The following is a 26,823-nucleotide window of genomic DNA, read 5'->3' as shown; positions in this document are numbered from 1 at the left end:
CATGTGGAGGAGCAGGGAAGTGAACCCGGTTCACCAGATTACTAGTCCACCACTCTTAACACTACACCACACTGGTTGTCAGTGGTAGGGGAAATAGGGTCATTCTGGGATAAAATCAGAAGCCGGAATGGCAAGTCTAGTTTTCTCCCCATTTCTCCAACTGCACTTTGTGTGTGTGTGCATTTGCGCGCTAAAAGAAACCTGCCCTGAACTGAGGATGAATGGCAATAGCACGGAGTACATTTGACATCAAAATTAATGGAAATGAACAGCACACTTAACCACACCGTGTACTGTGCCTGTGTCTTGTATGCCCCACTCTTCATGAGATAATGCTAAACAAATGTGCCCCCACGATGATGTGCAGATCATGTAATAAGTTGCATATGATCTTGCCTTCCGAACACAGCATACCTTTGTATTTTTATATTGTATTTCTTCTACTTATATTGTAAAAAAACCCAAAAATAAACACAATATATTTCACTCAAGTTGCCCCCGCCCCAGAGATCTACATACTTGAGAAGCACTGCTCTGGGGGTTCTTAGAATGCAGCTGTGAGAGACGAAGGAAGGAGCCCAACGTTGTGTGTTTATTTTCGTCCTTAATTTTTATATAGAATATATTACAGTCAGAATTCTCATCTTTGAATCAAAAGATTAACAAGTTATTGCAAGTTCTTTTATCCAGTACAACCTAATGGTACAAGTTAAACATTCTAGAAAGCTGTCATGGCTTTTTCTTTAAAAAAAGAAAAGAAATGGACAAAAAGGAAAAGGGAAAAAATAAGGTGGGAAATGACAAAACGATCCCTTTTAATCAACAGAAGATACATGAGTAAGCCATACTGCTTGTGATTCTGTAATTCAAAAGTTACAAGCCAGTAGAGCGAGCATGAAATCAAACAACAAGCAAATGTGAATGGAAAGCATTACTACCATACAGAGAGAAATCGATGTTGTTTTTCTAGTGATAATTGGCTTCCTATGCAAAATGCACTTTCTCCGTTATTATTACTTTCATCTTTTTAAAAAACAAAACCACACACAGAGACATTAAATTGCAGTGTTTAAAGGGTGAGTTAAAATTTCTGGCTTCTTGCTTGCGTCGTGTGTTATAAAAAGTGTCAACCCCTTCGCAGGGCATGCAGTTTGTGGGCCACTTTCTCCAGCTCCGCTTCTATCGCTGCCAAACTCTCCAGTTCTTGGTCCTATAAAAGAAAAGGGGGGTGGGGACACCAAGGGTTATTTCAGGGCTGGAAAAGATGGCTCCACAGCTGTGAAACTCTGCAGAGAAAACTACCTGCTTTTAGAGTGGCTCTAAAGACTTTGAAAGGAAAAGAAAAGAATGTCTTTTGCAATGGACTACCTTTGTTTTTGCTGGATTCCACATGACCTGGAAGCTGTACGCCAGCTCCCTCGGCCAATAACGCGAGATGAGCGCCGCAACCCTAGAGTCGTCTGCGACTGGACTTAATGGTCTGGGGTCCCTTTACCTTTTTATTGCACAAGTAGTTTGCTTGGTTTTACTGTACTAAGTCTGTATCATTTTTATAAACCATTTTGTGACTATTTTAGTTTTAATTTAATTAAACATTTTAACTTAATTATTAAATATTTGATGTACTGTACTATAATTTATTATAACAAATTAATACATTAATTTAAATATTTAAAATTTAAAAATATTTTAAATGGGGATGACGACGAACTGAAGGCCCTGCTCTTTGATATATTCAGCATTAAATTAAACCTGGAGTCAGCCATCAGCAGAACCAATAGTGCATGCCATTCTCGCCTATGTAGGATCTTTATCCTGCCTGATCCAATGAGCTACTGTGCCTGCATATTAGCACTTGATATAACAAGAATGGGGAACTTGCAACCCTCCAGATGTTATTGGACTCCACCTCCCAATATTCCCAATCAGCATGGCCAATAGTCAAGGATGATGGGAATTGTTATCCAACAGCATTGGAGGATCACAAGTTCCCCATCCCTGAACAACAGCAATGGTATTATTTAAAAAACAAAGCCCTAAAGGGCTGTCATGTGTCTCTGTATAGTATCAGTGAGTTGGCTGGAAATATATGTTAGCTGCTGAGGAACTCAACCCTGCCCATTTAACGAAAGTGCTTAGAATCTCCTGGAGAGCAGCCAGTTAATATAACCGAAGGGAAGACTTTGTAGCATCACAGGAGACACTTTGTTTGTGGAACAAAATGGCCATTTTCTGTTCTTTTGCAAGAACATTCAAAGAAGTGTGGATTTCAAAAAGTTAGCTGTGTAAGGTGAACTGCGCCAAATTTCTCCATCTCTACTAAGTCTCCCTTCCAAATGTCCTGCGGTCCTGATGAAAATCCAAACGCCTTGAGAGAAAGCAGCCGTCGTCACATGCTGTGCCTTAAGCGCAATGTGTATTTTGACACCAAGGTCGCCCGCAGTATCTCACGACACCACTTGCACCCCTAAGGTGGCTGAGAAGTTCACCCTAACAAAGAGATGTGTGCCGCGTGGTCTCAGCTGATCGTAAAACAGGAGAGATCGCTGAAAACGATCAAAGGTTGCAAAATGTTTTGCCGTGAGTTGCAAGCCAGGTAACTGGTGTTAATGTATCTGTGCATGTTTCTCTTATGTGTTTGAACAATCTCACTGGTATCACATTTCTTTCTCCTCCTAATGAACATGGGCAGGTATGCTGTTCTCCCCACCCCCCTCTCCCTTACTTTTTGCTGAGCTGGCGATGAGGGCTTTTGCTCTGCTACTGGCACCTGAGCAACCGTCGTCATGGTTTTCTGGTGGCCTCCCTGGCGTCTCATCAGTGTCTTGGCAATTCCCTGAAAACACAGTGATTTTGTGTGTGTGTGTGTGTGTGTGTGTGTGTGTGTGTGTGTGTGCATGCACTCGAAAGGAACAAACTGAAACCCCGAACAACAAGGCAGTGTGGAGCTGCAGATCAGTCATGGAGAACCTTGAACCTTCCAGATGTTGCTGAACAACAACTCACATCAGACACAGCAAACATGGAGTGATGGGTGTTGCCATCTGGCAACATCTGGGGAGGGGCGCCAAAGATTCCCCACAGCTGCTGTAGATGGAAGAAAGGGAATAGCCTCTTAGTTTGGTGGCCAAGTAAGTCGGCCTGTTTCTGCTGGCTATTAGGGATCCCAGTTATCAGCCGCAAAGGGAGCTCAGGTACCTTCTTTGCAGAAGGGATTTTGCCATGCAAGGATGAGATACGCCAGCTGAGGCTCCTTCCTGCCACTCAATCAGGCTACAGTAGAGGGGGAAAGGGGCTCGTGGGGCTTTTGCACGGGCTTAGCTAAGAGACCAGCAAATTTTGGGTCCTCCTCTCCTCGATCCCTTTTCAAAGATTTGGTCATTGAAAGCCGGTCATTGCAAGAATTATCTAACAAGTGTTCCCATCCTCCCTTTCCTTTGGAGTCATGCCTTTTTGGTTGTAAACCTGAATGCAGGGACTGTCTTAAGTGTCTCATTGTTGGCATTTGTAAGCTACTCTGGCTGAAAAGCAGGGTAAAGATGCTTAAAATCAATTGATCAGTGTTGCACTTTCAGAAATCTTAATTCTGTACTGCTGAAGGTACAGGAGGACAGGCCCCCACTTCTACTAGGGATGCAGTTCTGACCAAAGGGAGATGGTTTGGGAAACAGGGAGTTTGAGGAAGGCACCTCCAGGGTCAGGGCAATGTGCCTCTCAGTACCAGCTGCTGGGAATCACATGTGCTTCAGGTCCTGTTTGTTGGTTTTCCATAGGCAACTGGTTGGCCATTTTGAGAACTAAATAAGCCTTTGGCCTAATCCAGCAGGCCCTTATGTTCTTGCTCTGGCAGGCTTTTTTTGCCTGCTAAGTATCTACTGCAAAGGTGAAGTATTGCTTCTGTTGCTGCACTTTTTTATGTTTCATCTATCTATCATCTATCTATCTATCATCTGTACTTTATGACAGAACGATTTTACCCTGGCCGCCCTCCAGGGTAGCTCATAGGCCCTAAAAGCCCTAGGTATAAATGCATATGAATATTTGTAAATAAAGTAAGAGCTGCCATGAGTCTCCCAGAAAGTGTCTTCTCCAAAGGAAGCCCAGGCTCAAGTAGCACTGCCCCTGGAGTGTGTGACAAAACAGCTATTGCAAGAAGCAATTTCCTCTGCCAGAAAACTCACTCCATCCTCTTCTAGAACTCAACACACCCAGGCGGCATATACACAAAAATCCTAGGAACTGTAGTTTACTCCCCCCCCCCCGAGTTACAATTTCCAGCACCCTTAAATGAACTTCCCGGGATTCTTTGGGGCAAACCATGTGCTTCAGTCGCTTGGTGTGTATGCAGCCCCATTCTCAGACTGGTCATTGCAGATAGGGGAGTCTTACCTCTGTTCTCCTGTTAGCGCTTCCTTCTTCATCCTTCTTTTCCTCGGGCAGAGCGGCAAGTGGGAAGGCTCCTTCGCTGCTCTCCTCTTTGGAATGATGCTTCTGCGCTCTCCTCATGTCCTCTTCAGAGGTACGGAAGTCCTGCTTGCGGGATCTGAGAGCCAGTTTCATGGACCTGTCTGGGTCTTCGCTGCTTTCACTTTCCTCGGCCCTCTTCGTAGTGCTCAGTTGTTTGGCCAGCTCATCCATTTTGTTCCATCTTTTGGCATCTTCTAAACCTTTAGGGGGGTCCTCTTCCACTTCCTCACTTTCAGCATCCCTGGCGCGGGAGGTGTCCTCTTCCTGCATTGTTTCATCTCGAGACGTGTGATGCCTTCCTCCCTTTGTACTACGGAATTTCTCTTCTTCTTCTGAAGGCTGTCCATCCCGATCAAACTCTTTAGCATCTTGGTTATCTAAAAGGAAATTGAGCAAAATGAACGTAGTTTAATGGTTTGCTTTGGCTAAATAAAATGCAGGTCGTTTATAGGAGAACAAAGCAATAGACGCCTACTGGCCATGGTGACTATACTGATCATGCAGCCTCCCTAAACACCTTTCTGAAGGTTGTCTGTTGGCCTTCATCTCCTTCATTTCCATGTCTAGCAACCAACACACCTTAGGGCAGGAATAATAATAATAATAATAATAATAATAATAATAATAATAATAATATATTATACCCCACCCATCTGGCTGGATTTCCCCAGCCACACTGGGCGGCTTCCAACAGAACATTAAAATACAATAATCTATTAAACATTAAAAGCTTCCCTAAACAGGGCTGCCTTCAGATGTCTCCTAAAAGTCTGGTAGTTGTTTTTCTCTTTGACATCTGGTGAGAGGGCATTACACAGGGCGGGTGCCACTACTGAGAAGGCCCTCTGCCTGGTTCCCTGTAACTTGGCTTCTCGCAGCGAGGGAACCACCAGAAGGCCCTCGGCACTGGACCTTAGTGTACAGGCAGGACAATGGAGGTGGAGATGCTCCTTCAGGTATACTGGACCAAGGCCAGCGCCAACACTTTGAATTGTGTTCAGAAACGTACTGGGAGCCAATGTAGATCTTTCAAGACTGGTGTTATGTGGTCTCGGCGGCCGCTCTGCCCTGTTTTACATGCCTGAAAGGAATGGGTCGAGAGCAGATATAGACCTAGAGCAGAGAGCACAAACAGCCCAGCTATTCCATTCAAATCTCCTCCATTACTTGAGTTTTTGGGTTGAAAGATTTACAGTGGTACCTCAGGTTACAGACGCTTCGGATTACAGACGCCTCTCTCCACACTCTCCCCAGATCTACTCTGGGGGGTTGGGGAAAAACCCCAAGATAGATTTAGGGAGCATGGAGAGAGGGAGATGGGGGAGGTCCCATGGCATGAGCAGAAATCCTTGCCCTAATGAAACAAGTTAACTTGGATACTGCCCATCAGTAAAATAGATCACCCAAGTATTGAAGCTCAGAGTGGTGATGTTGACTGCAACATCAGATAGTAAGTCAAATGAGGGGACGTGGGCTTAAGCTGATAAACATACCATCTTCCCTTTGATCATCCTTGTCCTCTGAGCTGGTCGGACGTTCCTCTTCAGAGGCATCTCTTTCTTCTTCTTCTTCCTCTTCTTCCCCATCCTTCTCTTCCTCTTCCTCCTCCTCCTCCTCAGCCTGGTCTCTGACACTGTCCTCTCCTTCCTCTTCACTTTCCTCCTGGCTGTTTTTGGAAATGTGCCCCTTTTCCTCCCCCTCCTCCCCCACCACCTCATCGTCTTCCTTTCTCTCTTCATCTTCTTCACCCTCTTGGCGTCTCTGCTGAGGGGCCTCATCATCTTGGGCATCATCATGGATGTGATTGTCTACTGTGTTGTCCCAGGGCAGTCCTTCCGTCTCACCAACCTCATTGCCATCAAATCCCGCTGCATTCTCCTTTTGCTCTTCAGGGTCAACATCTCTAGCCCTTGTCTCCCTTTCTTCTACGCTGTTCCTCTCCTCTTCCTTTGAAACATCCCTTTCACTGTTCTTCTGACTTCTCTCTGCCTCCAGCTCTGCAAAGGAGGCCGTGGGCTCCTCGTCAGGGGTCCCCTCGGACAGATCTGACAGGTGAAATGATAAAGTTAAGCAGGAAATGGGCTGTGCTAGAAATGCACAGTAGAAACCAGCCCCAGTTCATAACCAAACCCTTGAATGTTTCAGGTGAGCCAAGCAGTTGCACTTACTTTACTGGGGCAAAGGGTCTTTCCCCAAAATGTGGAACAGTGTGTTGGTTTTTTGCCAATTAATTTTAATTGATTAACAAATTAACAACAAATGAGTTCAAATTTAAAACAAATTTAAAAGTTGACTTCCCACCCCTTTTCCATATGTTTATTTTCTCTCCTTTGCTGCTCGCAATAAGATACTTTCCCCTAATTTTTATTACTTTTCCATCCTTTCTCAGTTTCCATTGGTTGTCATGCAGTTCCTGCTTAGACTTTTGTTTAACTTTAACATTTTCAAAGTTGTTCAAGTAGAGTTATTCTTCCTTTATCTATGCATATAAATCATTGATCATAATTTTAAATTGTATCTCCTCTGATACAACTCATTCATCTTGCCTTTTTGCATTAACAATAACAATTATATAATAACCTTTAACCCTAGCATTCTATTCAGGCTTCATAATCCTCACCAACTCCTGGGAAGTCTCCTGATCTACCTTGTTATGCAATTTCCTTTGAACAAAACAAACCTTGACAGTATCCTGTTTCCCAGGCTGGAATGGTTTTTGTTAGGGATTCTGAAAGAGTCTGCTAAGTTCTTCCAAGAAACATTGCTGGGCAGCAGGTGTGTAGTGGTGGGGAACCTCAAACACAGGGGCCAAACGTGGCCACCCAAGTCTCTCTAATTGGCCCTTTGAGTTCTCCCCAGGCCACAACCCTCATTGCATCACACCCTGAGTATTTTTGCCTGGCTGGAATCTGTCATCAGACTCTGATAATGACTCCATAGCTGCCAAGTTTTCCCTTTTCTCGCGAGGAAGCCTATTCAGCATAAGGGAATTTCCCTTAAAAAAAGGGATAACTTGGCAGCTATGAATGACTCTCGCTTGCATGGACAGAAGATAGAGAGGAGAGTGTGAGTGGATGGGTGTAGAAAATAGCCGATTGTGCAAAGGTAAAATTAACTGATTGCCACATCATGAGTACGGGGCCCAGATTTTTTTTGATTGATTAATTATTATTATTTTGGCAAAGTAATAATATAAATAAATAAGAATAAAGCACCTCACCACTGAGACCATTCCATTGTAACTATCCAACCTCCCAAAATTTCAACACCTCTTGCGATGGTTTGATCCCTTTCCCTTTTAACAGTACAAATTCTACAAACACCCTCCATATCTCCTCAAAATCATTTCTCCTGCATATCCCCCATCTTTCCTTAATGGTACAAGTTAATTCATCATTCATATTTATATCCCGCACCTCTTTATACCGTTCTTCTATTTTATATTCTCTCTGCCCCTTCCACTTCCTAGGTATAATAATTCGTGCAGCTGTCAATAAATTTGTGAGCAAGTCCTTCCCAGCCTGCAAACCTTCCATCCTCATCGTAAATTGATAATAATGCTACCTCTGGACTTTCAGTCAGCTTTAACCCAGTGATTTCTGTTATCTCCTTAAACACCCTTTGCCCCACCCCCAATGTACATATTTACACCCCACCACATGTGAACATAATTCCCTGTTTCCTGGCATCCCCTCCAATATCCAGATTGTAACCCTAGAGAACATGTACTTATTTAACCTCTATTCAACTGTGGGAATGAGGAGATGGCATGTTTTGCAGAAGTGTGCACACCAAGGTCCTTTGAAACGACCTCCACAATTTACGTGGCTTGCACTGACTTATGTGTGGGTTAAGCTGGTAAGGTAAAAGGTAAAGGACCCCTGGACGGTTAAGTCCAGTCAAAGCCGACTATGGGGTTGTGGCGCTCATCTCGCTTTCAGGCCAAGTGTTTCAGGTGTTTGTCCACAGACAGCTTTCCAGGTCATGTGGCCAGCAGGACTAAACCGCTTCTGGCACAGCAGGACACCGTGATGGAAACCAGAGTCACGGAAACGCCACAGCGGTACCTATTTATCTGCTTGCACTGACATGCTTTTGAACTGCTAGGTTGGCAGGAGCTGGGACGGAACAACGGGAGCTCACCCCGTCACAGGGATTTGAACCATCAACCTTCCGATCAGCAAGCCCAAGAGGCTCAGTGGTTTAGACCACAGCATCACTCGCGTCCCTGACCTCTTTCCGTGTTCCTGTTGCTTTGGCTTTCAAGGACCTCAGAAAGCTCATCTTCAAAGCCGCTGCTTTTCTTCTGCTGCTCTGTCCTTTCGCTTGCTCCTGTTTTTATTCCGCACACAGAAGTTTTGATGAAGGGGAGATGGGGACAGGAAAGAGAGAGACAAGGAAATCAACGCTTGGCATCTATCCTCTTTTAAAATACAAACTATTTCAAGTGTGTTCATTCTCCTCGCAACAAGGGCACGGGAAAAACCTGTTGTCTAAAAGCATTTCCCCTCCCCGCCTGGAACAAAATGCATGTTACGTTAATCATAGAACTGTAGCATTGGAAGGGATTCTGAGGGTCATCTAGTCCAGCTCCCTGCCTTAGGAATCTTTTGGTTAGCCAGTGGGCATCTTCCCCCCCCTTTCAAAATAGCAGCCATGGTGGGTGAGGTGGATTGGGAGGGAGATTTAACCATTCCCCTCCTAGCAGTCACACACACAGCATGGCTCTGAAGCTGCTATTTGCACCAGGAGGCAAATAGCAATAGCAGCTTCAAATAGCAGTGGGTTGGGGAACAGACTTCCATTGGGGCTGTGATGCTCCCACCCATGGCAGCTAGTGTGTGTGTGTGTGTGTGTGTGTGTGTGTGTGTGTGTGTGTGTAAAGGTAAAAAGGTAAAGGACCCCTGGACAGTTAAGTCTAGAGACAAAGGTGACTATGGGGTTGTGGCGCTCATCTCACTTTCAGGCCGAGGGAGCTGGTGTTTGACCACAGACAGCTTTCTGGGTCATGTGGCCAGTATGACTAAGCCATTTATGGTGCAATGGAACACTGTGGCGTAAGCCAGAGCACATGGAAGCGCCGTTATCCTTCCCACCGGAGCGGTACCTATTCATCTACTTGCACTGGCGTTCTTTCGAACTGCTAGGTTGGCAGAAGCTGAGACAGAGCAACGGGAGCTCACTCCGTTGCAGGGATTCAAACCGCCGACCTTCTGATTGGCAAGTCCAAGAGGCTCAGTGGTTTAGACCACAGCACCACCCGCTTTGCATATATTATAACATAAGAAGAGCTTCCTGGCTCAGCCCAATGGCCCATCTAGTCCAGCATCTCAGGTCTCAGCTACATTGGCATTGAAAAAGTGCTTTGTACGTTGTTTATGCATTCTAACACTGTGACACCAGATGGCGCTGTGGGGTTCCGTTTTTGCTAACCCGTTTCTCATACAAAGCTTGCAATGCGTTTAACTGAAACGCTTCTTTGATGTCTTTCAGTTGCCATTCAGATTCTTATGGTAAGCTTGCAAGATGGACTTGGGCACAACACAACACCTGAGCACAACACAAACGCAACAGGCTTTCACTGGGCTGAAAGGTGCCTTCTGCAGAACAGCTAGCTGAAAGCTTTTTTAGGCTATTGGGAGCATAGCCGTTTTTTGCAAAGGCTGTCTGTAGACAGAACAGTGTGTACTCCTCACACAAAACTGACCAATAGCCCTAACCCCAGGGCAATATAAACCCTATGTCAAATAACATGAAATGCTGCAATATGAATAGATAATGCAACTGCCTTATTCTGCATAATTTACTCTCTCGCTTTTTCTTAATTTTCCATTTGGGGAAAATACAAGAAGCTGTGCATGCCTCTTAAGTGAAAGACTGGGCCCTCCCCATGATTCCAGCTAAACTGTACCTTGGACTGCAATCTCCTGAAGTTCTTTTAGTAAGTTTTGATGGCGAAGAATGGAAAGGATTCTTTCATCTGCAAAAAGGAAGAAGAAGCTTGTCAGGGAAACCTGTCAAAGTCAAGGTGAGCTGGCATACTCATCATAGCTCCATTAGCACATGGGCTGGTTGAGGTTATCTTTTTGGGGTTTTGTTTTTTTAAAAAATCCATTATGGCAGCCCATTAAAAAAGAACACACAATTTAATTTTATAATATTAACACATTGGACTTTTCATTAGTAAGGGAGAAAATGGCGCTGTACCTCCTTGAAGAGTTTCTAGGCATTCCTGGCTGATTGGGAGTGGATTTGGCTTTGACACTATGTCAGAAATGACCTCGACGATGCAGTTCATCACCTGGGAAAACACAAATATATTGGTTTACATCCCATCCTTCTGCCAATGAACTCAGGACACTCTGGACGCGGTTCTCCTTCCCTCCCCCCCCATTTCATCCTGACAGAGAGGTTCATGGCTGAGTGGGGATATGAACCCAGGTCTCCCCAGCACTAATGCAACACTCCAACTATGCACAGGGACCCTGTGATGCCCCTCTGGACTCCAGCTCTCATCAGCCCCATGCAGCATGGCCAATGGTCAGGGATGATGGGAACTGTAGTTCAACAACATCTGTAGGGCTGCAGGTATATGGAACAGTGAAATGTGTATGGTTCCACATTTAGTCTGGCTACATATACATGACATTATATTCTACAGTCAACACATGCTGAGATCTTGTTTCTTTTCTTTTTTTATATAACTGTTATTAAATTTTCTGTTTTACAATTTAAAATACACATTTTGACATCCTTAAGATATCAGTGACTTCCCTTCTTCTCTTTCATTTTACATATCACAAATCCCTGCATATTTTACATAAACAATACCATTCATTATTCCATTATTACATCCATCATAAGTTATTTACACTGTTGAATTTATCTTAATGCTGCCAGCGTTTTCAACTGTACACAGTTCCCATATATTCAATAAAGGTTTTCCAATCTTCTCTAAATGTATGTTCTTCTTGTTCTCTTATTCTATATGTTAAGTCTGCAGGCTGCGCATGTTATGTCAACTTAAGCTGCCACTCTTTTCTGAGATCTTGTTTCTTCTACCTAGTCCATATACAATCTGGACCTAAATCACATTTTGTGTCCCTGAAAAACATTTCCCCCACAAACTAGTTTCATTCTGAAAATCAAAGCTCTGTGCCTATAGGCTCTGCATGACACCCATGCACCCTCTCTCCCACGCCCACCCCCTGCCAGTGTGTCCATTTGAAACCAGATGGAGCCGGTCTCAGCAATGGAATGGATGGGTGTACCCATGCCTGCAAAATGATGTTGTGGGTGGCTGTGCACCAAGATACAGTCCCAGACTTATGTACAGGCTGAGCAGGCTGCAGCCCAGGGCCTGATAAATGAGCAAGCCCTTAGCCTCTTGCCAAAAAATAAAAATTAAGCAGGCAGATTTTACTATCTAGACCAGGGGTCAGCAATGTTTACCTCACCTGGGCTGGTTCACTCCAGCAGAGATTCCCCCCATGGGCCGGATCGTGTGTGAGCCTGAGCGCATGCGCTCACTATTTCCGGCGTCTGCGTAAGCAAGATTTCCGGTGCTGTGGAAGCAAGTCCTCGCGCTGCGTCAGTTTAGCGCAGCACGTGGGGACTCACCGAGCAGCTTGTGGGCTGGTTAAATGACCCCCGTGGGCTGCTTGTGGCCCGTGGGCCTTAGGTTGCCTGCCTACTCGTGATCTAGATCCAGTTGCTTAGTAATAGTAAAGAAGAGAACTAAGTTTTGTTTCTTGTGATTAGATGCTATTATGTTTAGGCCCCCCAAGTTTACATAGCCTGAGGGACTCCAGTTGCTTAATCTGGGCCTGTCAACATTGCAATTTCCATTTTCTTCTTCATTCGCCATGGGCACATGCAGGGTGAGAAAGGCATGGATAACCTAATGTAGGGGAAATCCTTGAGCTGACAGAATGCTTACATACCACTGCTTTGGATCCAGCCCGTTAGTAGCAGTCTAAGCTGCTGCTAGCATCACTTAACAAGATAACCGAGCCTTAATAATAATAATAAAGCAATAAATGTCAACATTGTACTCTGCCTTTCAATGCAAAAGGGTCACACTGATGGCAGTCCAAAATTGCCCATGGGCACCAGGTTGGGGGAGATTGGTTAAAAGCCCTGAACACTTTATCCTGTCCTTGCTGAGCACCACACTTTCCAAACCGAAGTTGAAAACCATGTGCTCATATCACAATTTATCAGTCATGCACAGGAGGGATTAATAGCACTGCAGTATTTAAGCCCTGTTTTTTAATTCTATGCAGAGGAGCACTTCTCAATTAGGCTGCAAGCCTATACAGATTTACTTGAGAAAAGCCCCCATTGAGCTCAATGGCACTTACTCCCAAGTATATTGGCATAGGATTGCATTCCTAATCATACGGTAAGCAATAATCCACATTGACTCTCATATAAACGGCAGGGTGTGTTTGTGGTACTGGTGTTCCTTTAAAGTTATTGCAAAGCAACATTCTTTTCTAGAAGCAGAACACTTTTAAAGACTCGTCAACAGCAGGGTGTTCCAAATTTAAACCTCCCACAAGCTGCTGCAACACAAAACTGGACAATCACAGCTGCCCTTTAAATTAAAAATGTGTGGGCAATTGAGTCCCAGTTGCCAATAACTTCCCTTCGCCAAGCCTGGTCCAAATGTTTGTGGTTTGTAAGTGACTAACCTATCATCCCCATAGAAAATTGCTTTCCCCATATTGACATAAAAAGAAATTGGAAATATAACCACATTGCTCCCACGGTCTTCCAGCTTTCAAACCTAGTGCTCATATATATATATATATATATATATATATATATATATATATATATGTGTGTGTGTGTGTGTGTGTGTTAAAAAACCCATGCATGCACACGCACGCACACACACGCACACACACACAGAGATACCCATCTTTCTAATCCACCTGCACCTCTTTTAAAACAACCCATTAATAAAAGAAATTGTTGTTTGACTTCAACATTGATGAGCCCCAGGCAGCATAGTCAATAGTCAGGGGCAATGAGAGTTGGAGCCCCCCAAAAATCTGGAGGACCACAAGTTCCCCATCCCTGTTTTATTGGATAAAAGGTAAAGAGACCCCTGACCATTAGGTCCAGTCGTGACCGACTCTGGGGTTGCGACGCTCATCTCGCGTTATTGGCCAAGGGAGCCGGCGTACAGCTTCCAGGTCATGTGGCTTGGATGACTAAGTCGCTTCTGGAGAATCAGAGCAGCACACGGAAATGCCTTTTACCTTCCTGCTTGGAGCAGTACCTATTTATCTACTTGCACTTTGACATGCTTTCGAACTGCTAGGTTGGCAGGAGCTGGGACCGAGCAACGTTGCAGGGATTCGAACCGCCGACCTTCTGATCCCTTGTTTTATTGGATCTTACTGGCATTTGCCTTTATTGCTTTGGGTGCTGTTTTATTTCTTTATATTGTTTTGTGTATCCTTCTGAAGAAGGGATCAATGATCTGGGAGAGCCTGTAGCAGCCAGGAGTTGAGAGTCAGAGGCAGGAGAAGCTGCAGGATTGGAAAGTGAAGAACAGGTGGAAGGAGGGAGGGAGAGGTCAGGCCCAGGGCTTCCATACTTCCTCCTTCTGCTCCCACCTCTCTTGCTTCACTGTCTCCCAGAACGAGAAGAGGACTGAAGAGGGAGGAGCAGAAGGTTCCATGCAGGCAGAGTCTTCACTTGCTTACGTGGAGCTCAGATCAGGGACATACTTAAGCCAAGGCCAGGGGCCTCTCTGTTGCGGCAACTGCCTCATCGGGGCCATACCTAGTAGCTGAGAGACGTAGGACTAATGCAGCGTTTCTCAACCGCTGTTCCGCAGCACACTAGTGTGCTGCGAGACGCTGGCTGGTGTGCCGCGAGTGCGCCGATGAGAAGGGCGATTTGGGGAGAAGGGCAATCCCCAAAGCGAAGAAGACCTCAGGCCTGGCAGCTAGGCCTCTTCCCCACTCGCACCCCGCGCCGTCTCCTAGCAACCGGCCGTTGGCGGCACTGATTGGCCGGCGCGGCTCCCACCGCCATTTTCAAACGGCTTTTTTTTTTTGCCGAGGCGGCCGAGCGGCCCTCCTCCCTCAGCCGCCGCCATTAACCATTCTCGTCCCGGGCTTAAGCCCCCTCTGAGGAGGAAGGGAAGGCGGGGGCAGCAGCAGCAAGCGGCGAGGCCTGCCGCCGCCACGGGGGGAGCGCCTGTGAGGCGCAGCGACGGCGGTGCGCTTCTATTCGAGACCACCGGAGGGGCCCGGCAGGCCTCCTCCTCCCCCTCCTCCTCCTCCTCAACCGCCTCCTCCTGCGGGCGGTAAGTGCCCCCTCCCACCCCTGCCCTGGGTCCTTAGGGTGAGGGGCGGGTGACGAATAAATTCATGGTAATAGGAATAATAGGTATCGACGAGGGGGGCAGGCGGTGTGAGGTGCTGGGGGTGTTGACCCCCTCCCCAATATTATTCGCTTCAAAAGGAGGGGGGCGTAAGAGCCTTCAGCCCCCTACCCGTCACAGGGACGATCCGATTGCATCGCCACCACCACAATCATTATTGATTACAGTACTATTGAACCCCAGGCCCAGTTTTCTCCCCGAAAAGGGGAGGGCGGCACAGAGTTGGTGTGCCTCGTGATTTTTTTCATGGAACAAGTGTGCCGTGGCCCAAAAAAGGTTGAGAAACACTGGACTAATGGACCTGCCTTTCCCTAACTTGTAAGTGTGTTTTTGACAATGAAGAGTTAATTCTGCAATCTGGGCATTTGGGGCCTGCTAGCGCTGTGACACCCTGCAATCCTATGGCTCCCTGGGAAGGTACTCAAGAGGATGCATCTCGTAGTGGGAAGGGCCAGGGGAAGACGTGGATCCAAAGGATCCAAAGCCGGCTCTGACCCCTGAGCTGCTCCCAAACCAGGAGAATTAGATAAGGAGAAAGAGACCACTTTGGTCCCCATCCTCTTCCAAACCTTAGACCTGCCTCCTCCTCCCAGTTGCAGTACTGCCAACTGCCCCCATGCAGTGTGGGTGTTTTATTCATTGATAAATAATGTGCACTTCATTACATCATTTGCTCAAGGTGGCTTTTTAAAAAGCCATTAAAATATATTTGTAAAAAATAAAAATAAAATCACAGTTCATTAAAAAAAAACACCACTTAAGCAATTTCAAGCAGCAGCAGAAAGATTAATGGCAGCACCATTGTTCTCCAAAGCCATTAGCAAAGAAAAAGAAAAGGTGTGTGCCTTATACTTCTTCCTGAAGCCAAAAAGGGAAGTTTCACTGATCTGTTGGGTACTAATTCTGTAGTCTTACTGCACAACAGGCAGGTTGCCTGATAAAGGTAACCGAGAGCATGATCATAGAAACAGAATTGTAGATTTGGAAGGACCCACTAGGATCATCTAGTCCTACCCCCTTAACACAATAATCTTTTGCTCAACCTGGGGCTCGAATCCACAACCCTAAGATTAAGAGCTTCATGCTCTACCAACTGAGCTATCCCAGTATCAATAAAGGGGGACACATAACAAATATGTTCTTCATTCTTGTTTTGCACATTCACATGGCACTGAATATCATATTATTCTAGTAGTTCTTCCTAAAGACCCATGCTTTTATTTTATATTCTTCAGAGTTTTTAAAGACTAACTAATTTATTTATTACAGGTAGGTAGCCGTGTTGGTCTGACACAGTCATATATATATATAACCCCCTTCTTCCAGGTTAAAGAGCACAACAGCCTCAATGTTGGAGAAAACATAGTTTCAGGGCCCATAGCAACTTGCCTGGTGGAAGACTTGCTCTAGTTCTGGGGAAGAATGTCAATCGTGCATGCAAATATTCTAATTTGGGGCACCATTTTGGAAATCTGCTATGTGACCAATTGCTATGCACTTTGGGTTAGCAACTGTTGGTCTCTGAGTCAATTCCAGCTCTCAAGGCTCCCCCTCCTCCCACAGTGATGGGGGAACCTCTGGTCCTTCAGATGTTGTTAGACCACAAGTCCCATCATCCCTGATCTTTGGTCATGCTAGCTAAGGCTGATGGAAGTCCAAAAACATCTGGAGAGACAGAGGTTGCCCTACTGCTGCCCAATCAGTTGCTAAAGGCAAGACAGCTGTGCAGAGGGGCTCCCACAATTGGATCTAGACCAAATTAGTCCCACTGAAATCAATGTGATTTGAGTAAGTCATTATTCACGTAAGCCCAATTGATTTCAGTGGGATTCAAGTGTGACTTTGCCTGGATCCAATGTGCTGTGGAGAGAGGATTTCTGACACATTAGTCCCACCCCTGCTAGATGTGGGGAATATCTGGATCAATTGCAGCAGCTTGGGGTGAGGTGTCCAACAAGAACAGGAAAGGAACAGGTATGATGAGCTACATCTGCATTATCTTTTGTCACTGTGAGAAGACCAGAGGTCCTTGACTGCTCTAGCTGGGAGTCTGACAAGCCTTTATTTGCTAACGACACATTAGGACAACACACAGCACAACTGCACATAAAGCCACGGGCGAGGGAAAAAAACACTGATCTACTGATTTGTGATGCATTTTATACTTATTTTATCAATTGCATTTTATTGTTGGTTTCATGCTGTTCACCACCCTGCAATTTCCCCCTTAATGTTAGTGCTATAAAAATGTTCACAGACACACAAAAGATAATGCATTTGTGTTCGTATATGGGCAGGTATGTGAGCATTATGCACACATTTCAAGAAATGGGTGTTTGAAAGATGTGTTTTCATAGCAGTGCTTTATTTATTCACATTTATCACTGGCCTTTCTGCAAGCGCCTGAGGTTTTATATAAGGAACAAAACAATAACAGAGCTAATTAAAAATATTGAAATGGCATACACCCCTCAGCACTTAGTCATAGCAAGCATAAGCAAGCAAAGGAAGAAAAATGAGCAGCGTTAACTGTTAAAAGAATGGAAAAACAGAAAGGTTTCAGCCTTTGCATAAAGGAAAACCATCCATGAGCCTGCTAAGCCCAACCGGGGATTTTATTTCACGGTCGAGGGGCCACCACTGAGAAAGCCCAGTCTAATTGTGGGCTGGGAGGAAATAGCATCTGGAGGTCTTAATGGACAATAACTCGGCATTTAGGGTGTTGGTGACTCTACAAGGGGCACTGATTAAAGGAATGGGTAATTTCAGTTGAAGTGAGGTTGAATTTTTTTTTGGAAGGCTGTGTTTTCTTCACTCTGACTGAATTACCTTTCAGCCATGCAGGAGATTTGAGGGTCAGGGAATAATGGATTCTACGGGAGACCTGCTTCATAGTTCACCCATTGGATGTATCGTGGGAAGGATGGGATTACTTTGAGCATCTGGTTGGTCACTGTGGGAGAGAAGATGCTGGCCTAGATATCCTGTGCAGGATCCTTTTTATGGCCCTATGGGGCTCAGCCTAGAAACGTGTTGTGGATGCTAGAGCTCAACCCTGAAATAGATAAAAGCTATAAAATGATGCCTCTCTGGTTATGAGCCGTCTGCCTTGTGGGATGTTGCTGTATGCCTTTCTGCAAGCACCTTAGGGTCTGTGCAGCCAGCTGGAGGGTGTTAGACACTTAAGAACCAGGTCATAGGCTCCGATACAAATTTGTACGTGCTAATGGATGTGTACAGATGCAAGGTTGGGCTTCTGAGCAAACCAAGATGATGGATCGCTGGGATCCCGCCAGCATTTCATTGGCAGGAGGTGGGGCCACACTCTGCAAGCTGCAACAGCAGCACTTTTCCTTTTTTAAAGAGAGGGGTGATCCAGGGCATCTGGGGCCAGTGCAAGAGACCTGGGATTTGGGTCTCCTGGGCCACAGCTCATACTCACGCAGTTGGGGTTGGAGGAAGGGGCATAGCTCAGTGGTAGAACATCTGCTTCCCAGGTTCCCAGGTTCAGTCTTCAGCATCTCTCTATGCAGGTCTGGGTATACCAGTGGTGGCATAGTGGTTAGAGTGCTAGACTAGGTCCTGAGAGGCCTGGGTTCAAATCCCCATTAATCCACGAAGCCTTGGGCCGGTCACTGCCTCTTAGCCTAACCTACCTCACAGGGTTGTTGTGGGGATTAAATGAGTAGGAGGAGAAAGAACCTTGAGACTTGGAAAAAGTTGGGCTATAAATGCAAACAACAATAAATGCAAAAGCCTGAGACTCGTGGAGAGTCGCTGCTGTACAATACGGAGCTGGGTTATATTCCTGGATTAGTCTCAGGAATATACTCTTAATCTCAGGGTCTTGGGTTTGAGCCTCATGTTGGGTGAAAATATCCTGCATTGCAGGGGGTTGGACTAGATGGCCCATGTGGTCCCTTCCAACTCTACAGTTCTATAAATCTATAAGCAGGCAGGAAGGCAATAAGAATACCATGTCGTCTTGTGGGCAGGGGACAATTGGAGGCAATTGGAAGGCTGTCAAGCATGACATTTCCCTATAGCAAGTATTTCATTAGAGTGATTTCCCCTAATTTTATCCAAGCCAGGTATGTTGTCCCAACAAACAGGAGAAAGAAGCAGACTCATAGCAGGTTTAGAATAACATATAAAGATGCTGAGTGGGGTCCCTTTGAAGTATAACCAGCAACAGTAAAGTAGAGATTTTTAAGGGGAAATGATGGACATTGGCAGGACAGTTTAAGCCACTGGCACAGCTAAAAGGAAGAGCTAATTTGCACCCTTCCCTGTTTTATTTGAAGGATAGAATAAGGCTGGTGTAAGACTAATGACCCTTCCTTCTGAGATCTGCTGCCCAAAGCAGCTGCTTCATGTTCCTCTGTGGTATGCCCGGCACTGCAGATTGGTGAATTATATGATGGGTACCTAGAGGGGGAAGGGAATCAATGTGTGTGATGCTGGCAGTTTTTGCTATGGAAGTAGGCTAACTTCATAGCTCACAGCATTGACCTTCTCACATTGTCAGCAATGCTGGATGGCCGAAGTCAGCAGGAGGTGCTGTGGTCGGGGTGGGGGTAGGGGCGGGGCAGAATTGAGTTCTGACTTGGTGGCTTGCAGAGGGAAGCAAACCGTTCTGCAAAGGCTTAATGGGGAACAGTGCTGTTAGTAATTCTTTTATCTTATTTTATAGCATGCTCAGTGTGCAGAGAACTTCGTGAGGCTTACAGCTTATGGATGGAGGGGGGTTATTGCTTTGCTTTGCTTTGCTTTTGTTTTAACTATTTAAATTGTGCTTTTATCCTGTATTTTGTATCTTGTGAACTGCCCTGAGATCTTTGGATGAAGGGCAGTATATAAATTTAACAACAACAACAACAACAACAACAACAACAACAACAACAACAACAACAACAGCACCACTCAAAAGTAAATCCTTAAACGGGGCTTACTCCTATGTAACAATGTGTGAAATTGTAGCCTTAATGGCTGCAGACCCCCAATATCTTTATGTTGTAGATTGCTGCTATTCTTGTTTGACACATGGGCATTGGTAATCTTGAAATGAGCATTGACTCGTTTATTATAGGCTGAATCAGTGCAAGCAAGATAATAATAATAAATAATAATAATAATAATAAATTTATTATTTATACCCCGCCCATCTGACTGGGTTTCCCCAGCCACTCTGGGCAGCTTCCAACAAAATACTAAAATACTACTGTATTCAAACATTAAAAGCTTCCCTAAACAGGGCTGCCTTCAGATGTCTTCTAAAAGTCTGGTAGTTGTTTTCTTTGACATCTGGTGGGAGGGCATTCCACAGGGTGGGTGCCACTTAGTATCCCCTGAAATCAATGGGACAAGTTTGTCATGGCTTAACCTGAGTCCAAATCAATGAGAACTAAATTCAGCTAACTTAATCTGGATTGTACCCTATATTTATACAATGCTCTTCCTCCATGAGGCTGAGATTTGTTTGCATATGGTCCTCAATCCAGCATGCATATGCTGAAACCTGGTCATATCAACACAGACAGCACTGGGCATAATTCTGACTCGACTGCAAGCCTGGAAGTTTCTCATGCAAACACAGCTCAGGGCCCAAACTTCCTTATATTCAGCAACAGAACCATATTTTTGGCCTTTAGATTATTCTCTACACCATTCCAGTCTTTGCACCCAGTTCTACAGTTCCAGCATTTTAATTTCAAGCCACTGACAACTGCTCAGGGGTGCTGCGGTGCAAATGGTACCATCAAACATTTAAGGAAGATTTTTCAACAGAGATCCGTATAATTGCAGATATAAAAGCACTTGTGGATGGTAGTAGGGAGAGGGAAATTGTGGGCTTATTAGAGTTTTCTCAAACAGCTGCAGCCAAGTATTCTGTACAGCACGGTGCCTCAGAAAGTGCTGATGTGCTTTTTTCTCAAGAAAATGTTGCAAAATTGCAGTTATTTCAGCCAGCATGGGGGCCCCAGACAAAAGTGAAATTACATCCACCCCCTACCCAAAGATATTTGGAAAACTCCAAAACTGCCGCTGGGCATGAAGAGAGCTCCAAACAAAATCTCCCAGCTGGCAGAGATAGGGGACAGTGCAGCATTTCTTAAAGCACATGGGCTGAAAGGTAATTGTGTTTTTTGGAGAGATTACGGGTAATTAGCGAAGCTGGCAAAAAGCTTTTTTCCATCCACGCAAGAATGGAAAGCTCTCTTGAAGCAGATTTCAGTAAAAATTGGAGGTAAGGCATGTAAGCTCAACTCCATTAGCACTTACAAGGGAAGCCAATTTAGATAAATTTAAAGTGGACAGCCTTTTTAAAAAAAGGTTGCATAAAGAAACATTGTAGTAGAGAATTTTGACTGCAGATTTCCAGGTGATATACGAGTGCACACACACACACACACACACACACACACACACACACACACACAAGCCCTGAACAGCCTGGAACCCAAAAACCTGAGCAAATCCCTTTTCTCATACCAACCTCTCTAGTGCAGCCCTCCTAGGGTGTCCCTGTGAGCAGCATTCAAAACTCCCATTGTTCTAGTCGCATTTTGCAACAGGGAATTTCATTAGCGTGAGCAGTTTCTGAGCAGTACTGTGCCTAAGATTTCAGATTAAAACTGCAGAGCAGAAGGAAAGGAGAACCTTTTTCTGCCTTCAGCTACTCTGAAGACTGGAGAAGAGACCCTCTTAAGAATATTAGAGGGGTGGGCAGGAGAAGGACTAGACTATGTGAAAATGAACATAAGATTTTAACTGCAGTTCATCCATTTTCAGCTTTGTATTCTTGTCTTTAAAAAAGCACGCCTAGACACTCCATTGTGGCACCCATAACCTAGGTTCAAGGTGCCATTTAGCTCCTAGCTTTCATATCTCAGTTTCTAACACTACCCGTGAGGGCTCAACAGTGCAGGGGTTTGTAGGAAGACTTTTTCAATGACAGCTCCAAAACTTTGGATTTTGCCACTGTGGCGTGTCTTGCCTAAGAGTTGTGCTCTTTTGGAAGGAAGATGAAGATGGACCTCTTCTGCCAAGCTTTTGGAGGCAAAGAGGTGTGATTTGTTGAGGTCAGTTTGTATTGTACCCGTTGCTTCCCCCCCCCAATTTATTAATTTATGCTGTGCTTAATTCACTTTGAATCTTTTAATTGCTTTTAGAAATATGAGTCGCTGCATTTTTAAAAATAATTTGTGCTCCACCATTTGGCTATGTGATGAAGGGGCGTAGAAGTATATAAATAAATATAAATATAGGGATAGTAGGCAGCAGATACAGCAATGACTGCTGTGTTAGTCCCAAGATGTACGAAGTCAGTCTTAGGCTTAACCACTTGCCCCTTTACCCATGACAAACTGCAATAAATCAGGGGGTGAGGCAGAGCACTTATCAATGGTTTGTAAAATACCGCTGTGAAAAATAGACAAATACTCCGTCCCAGCACAGATCTATACAGTAGAGAGATGCACTGTGCATCCACATTGTGGGAGACCACCAAATGTGACACCAGTTCCTTTCCCCACCTGCACTGTTGAGGATGTGCTTCCATGCCCACTCCCACAGTCCTCTGGCTGTGCATACACACAGCCCATGCATGCATTTGACTTTGAAAATAAAGGTATGAAAGGGGCATCCAGTCTAACCCCAAGGTCCAAATGATGCCTCCCAGTCCCACCAGTACTGTAGATACATAAACCAGACCACAGTAGGCCATAAAGGAAGGTACATATTATACAAGGTAAAGTGGCCTCAGTATGGTACTTTTTTCATTTCCTGTAACATACTTCTCCCGATCAAATTTATACCTTACTACTTTACAGCTCAATGTGGCTACATGGATAGGTGACAGAATGGATTGGTGGAATTAATGAATTCCCAGTCTGTCTGTTTTCCCATAATCATATTGCCACACAAGTACTGGGTAGAATTCACGGGGATCTTAATAATCTCCATGCCACCCATTGGCAGTCCTGTAGCAAAATCCTCATCCAACCATTTCTTCAAATGTGGATTTACAATATTTCAATTATAACCTACTTCGTACAGCATATATGCTTACCCACTGATTATCTGAGCCTTAGTTATAGGTAGGTAGCCGTGTTGGTCTGCTGTAGTCGAAACAAAATTTTACAAAAAAATTTGTAGCACCTTAGAGACCAACTAAGTTTGTCATTGGTATGAGCTTTTGTGTGCATGCACACTTCTTCTGAGCCTTGATATTGAGCTCTTAAGCTCCTGGCATAATAATACACTTGTGTAATGTTCGTTTTGGTTTGGTTTTGCCTCACTTTAGACAGTGCATCAGTCTTAATGACAACTTTCAAGTATGTTACCCAGTAACACTTAAGCCCTTTAACAGCAGGGAGTTAAGTTTAGTCCACAATGGGCTTATGCAGGATATAATTGGAAAGCTAATTCACTAACCTTTCAGATACTCAAGAGGGGCACCTACAGCTGCTATTAAACAGTGATGAAATTACGCACATCTTTGTTGTCTTGCTTTTAATCACATGCAAAAAGTGGGAAGGAGCAGAAACTAGGGCAAGGAAATGACTTTTTAGAAGGACTGTTTCCTACATTTCCCAGCAACATGCCTGGGTTTACCCCAGAGGATATTTGCAGCCAATATTTGCTCCATGTTTTTAGGTACCAAAAAAAAAAAGCACATATGAATCTAGGATATATACCTAAAAATGTAACATGTTAAGTGGTCTCCACAAGAGGCAATTAATTGCTTCTTCTTATTCATTTCAAGCTATTATATATTGTGGAACCTTTTAAACAGACAAGACAGGACACTGCCCCATAGTTCTGCTTAAACAATATTCCTGATTTATTTATTTTTACCATTTTGTTTTTGCAACTCACCTTTGTGTCATCTTTAGTCGCTGGGTTTGTTATTGGAAGTGAAAGTACTGCAAGAGAGAAAGGGAGAGAAAGGCAAGAATACCTTAATATTACATGTTCTCTGGAATAGTTCCAGCCAGCTGGCCCATGGCATGCAAAACTCAGCCAATGCAAGCCAGATGGGGAAGAGAGAGCGATTGGCACAAATATATTCTGCTAGGATAATAAGTCACAAAAACAGCGTATGAAATCCAGCATTGCAAGATTGCTCCACTGTGGGGCTTAAAAACAGAGAGAAGTGCTGTGGTTGATTCCTGAACACAATTGCTTAAACAGACATCCAAAGTGAAGGATAAGTGGACTGCAGCAATGATTGCGTGCTGGGATGGGGGTGGAGGGTGGATCTGCAACAAATCATTCAGAAGTAGATTGCAGAATCTTTCTTTTCAGCATCCTGAGTCTGAGTAAGCTGGTTGGTGGTTTCTTTAGGTTGTTCATGGGTGCAAACAGATAAGAGGAAGCGTATGGGTAGGAAGCTAGGGAGAGAAAGGAGGAGGAAGGAACGTTTTTGTTGTTGTTGTTTTTTGTTAAAAAGACAAAGAAATTGCAGGGCGGAATTTTTATTTTTATAAGGGGAGGAAACCAACCAGACTCAAAAAGGAACTCGAGTGCTTTGCAAAATGGGTCGACTGGGTTTCAAAAAGTTTGCTGGCTTAAAATGACCTTGTGGATCAAGTCAGATTCTCGAGGCTCTCGCAGGAGTTCCCTGAAGTCTCTTGACTCAGAGAACTGCGTGGTGCCCCCAAGCCAACTCTCCCCTCTTCCAAAAACAAGGCAACTCCCCGTCCTCCTGGAACAGCTCCTCCATCTTGTGTCCACCGTAGCAGGACGGGGCAACGGCCCCAGCAAGCCAAAGACCGCGCCTCATCGCGCCTCTGTCCTTGGTGCTGAAATGAACAGCCACTGCGGACAGCGGCCCCCAGGCAAGTTCCATAAGGCAGAGGAACTGCGGGCAGCAGACGGAGCCAGCCCACCCACCGCTGCCTCGGAGGCTTACCTTGCGCTGCGAGGAGGAGAACAGCAAGCAATACTGTGCGGGTCATGACGCTGGCAAAACGGGCTGCAGCGCCGAAGACTGGCTAGAGGAGATCTCTCCTGCCTTTATTGCTGACGGCCGGGCTTTAGAGGTAGCAGCTGGCGGACTCAGGCGGAGGGGGACTCTGGCATCCGGCGAGAGCTGAGCCGGGAGGCAGATTAATCAGCCCGTCCCCTTCCCTTCCCTAGATCCTCTTCCTTCTCTGATGCTGATGATTCCCGACGGGGCACTGCAGCAGCAACCTCATTTATATAGCTCCCCCCTCCCATCTCATCCCCTCCCTTCTGTCTCCCCCCCCTCCCCTCCGGAAACGGCGTCAGGAGGAAGCCATCTCTCCCTCCCAGGAAGGGTACGTCCCAGATCTCCTTGGCTAGAGATTGCAGAGCCGACGCACGGCTAAGCTACACTTTCTGAGCTTGCCCGCTTAGAGCAGGAACCTGGCTACCCTAGTCAAAGCCGTGCTGCTGCTGCTATGGGACAGCGCTCGGCTCCAGGAAAAGAGGCGTATGCCAGCTCCTCCTTTTTCACACTCTGTAAGCTGTGATAGAGAAGGCACAAATGCGCCCAGTCGAAATGCTCACTGCTGGCAGGTAACCTATGGCGCAGCGTCGGCTCCAAAAAGAGGGAGGGAGGGAGCGGTTAAGGGGGCGCCAATTATGGTGGGCTGTCATGTTCTTCAGAGAAGTTAGAGGTCTAGTGATTGAAAGGTGTCAAAAGAAGAAGAAGAAAGAGATGACCACAGCAAATAAACCCTTAAAAGTTCAAGGGAGTACTTTTCGGTAAGCTAATGTTGACTCGCCTCTGAAGGCTCGCCTCTGAAGCTGGCTGTGGATCTTGAGTCCTCCTAAAATCATTCCTCCCTCCCCCACGTCTGAAATGGCATTCCTGTTAGATTAGGGACACACAACTGCAACCACTAAATTGTGTTTTCACAGACATTTAGGACCTAACTACAGTACATGTTACACACAAGCATAAAAATCCTAATAACTGCTTTCTATCTTCAAACTCACTTCTGGAACATTACAGATGTAGAAGCTCATTTGGATGCGAGGGATGGGGTGGGGGTTTGAAGAGGAAAAGTAGCAGGTGGAAGGAGGGTTAAGTGCTCCCATCTCCTGCCCCTGTAATTTCTCCACTTCAAATTGCCCCCTAAAGCTTTCTTTTTTTTTCTCCCAAGAAAAAGGAGGCAGAAAGCTTTTGTTGTGTGCCTTTAGGACCACTTTACAGGAAAAACAGGTCTTATCAAATGTCAACCAGTGTCTTTTCTTACAGTGGAAGGAGGGGTGAAGGTATGCAAACACACTAGAAAACTTTTATGGAGCTGAAATTGGACAAGAGCTAATTTGAACATGCATGTTTGCTTATTCCTTTACTTATTTTCAACAGCTGTCTCCTTCTTTCCTATAAAAGAAAAATAAATCAAGGTAGCAAACAAAGTGATAGGAAATTAGAACAATATCAAACAATAAAATGCATGCAATTAGGCTAAAACTACAATAAACTCAAAGTCAATATGCTGCAGGGGGAACCTGGTCATCATAAGGAGTGTTGTGATGATGCTGAACTTCTTTTTTTGCCGTCACCCATCAGAACATCAGAAAGCCACCCATCCTGTGGGGCTACTTATGATGGAGGGGAAACAGGGCCCTAGAGGATTCTCTTAATAATTAAGCCAAGAGCCAACATGAAACAGAGGTAGAGTGCTGGACTAGGACTGGGGAGGCCCAGGTCCAAATCCTCATTCAGCAATGAAACTCACTGGGTGACCTTGGACCATTCATTGTCTCTAAGCATTGCTTACCCAAGGAGACTGTTGTGGAAATAAGGGGTGAGCCATTTTACACAATAAAATGTGTAACCTCTTGTGCTACTTTTAGCACTGGAAGTTAAGCCATTGTGGTTAGATATGAATCTACTAAAGCCTGCAGTGGGGAATCTGTGACCCTCTAGATGTTGCTGAACATATGGGGTCGTGGTTGTTATGGGTCAACAA

General features: G+C 45.1%; 1 protein-coding gene across 2 annotated transcripts; it reads right to left on the bottom strand.

Annotated features, from left to right (window-relative positions):
- Window positions 1–571: 571 nt before the first annotated feature.
- CHGA (chromogranin A) lies at window positions 572–25,301 on the bottom strand. Of its 2 annotated transcripts, XM_035107102.3 has the most exons (9): window positions 24,789–25,301; window positions 23,753–23,799; window positions 10,675–10,768; window positions 10,379–10,447; window positions 8,701–8,799; window positions 5,961–6,512; window positions 4,390–4,844; window positions 2,726–2,836; window positions 572–1,210 (listed from the first exon to the last, which is right to left on the bottom strand). In XM_035107102.3, the coding sequence occupies exons 1-9, from the start codon at window positions 24,832–24,834 to the stop codon at window positions 1,127–1,129; spliced, it is 1,557 nt and encodes a 518-aa protein (XP_034962993.1). In that variant the 5' UTR covers window positions 24,835–25,301; the 3' UTR covers window positions 572–1,126. The 2 variants fall into 2 exon arrangements, with proteins under 2 accessions (XP_034962993.1, XP_034963001.1); XM_035107110.3 differs by lacking the exon at window positions 2,726–2,836.
- Window positions 25,302–26,823: the final 1,522 nt, after the last annotated feature.

The sequence above is a fragment of the Zootoca vivipara genome, chromosome 1 (assembly GCF_965207765.1).
Source record: "Zootoca vivipara chromosome 1, rZooViv2.hap1.1, whole genome shotgun sequence".
Lineage (NCBI taxonomy): Eukaryota > Metazoa > Chordata > Lepidosauria > Squamata > Lacertidae > Zootoca > Zootoca vivipara.
Note: the sequence above shows the minus strand (reverse complement) of the source record. Positions and strands in the feature narration are given on the sequence as shown.

Bases quoted from the DNA above. Each gene is read 5' to 3' on its own strand.
- CHGA (XM_035107102.3), bottom strand. From the start codon at position 24,834: ATGACCCGCACAGTATTGCTTGCTGTTCTCCTCCTCGCAGCGCAAG. The intron at 23,800-24,788 runs GTAAGCCTCCGA...TCTCTCTTGCAG, and splicing joins TCTCCTCCTCGCAGCGCAAG to TACTTTCACTTCCAATAACA. The intron at 8,800-10,378 runs GTACAGTTTAGC...GAATAAAAACAG, and splicing joins TCAGGAGATTGCAGTCCAAG to GAGCAAGCGAAAGGACAGAG.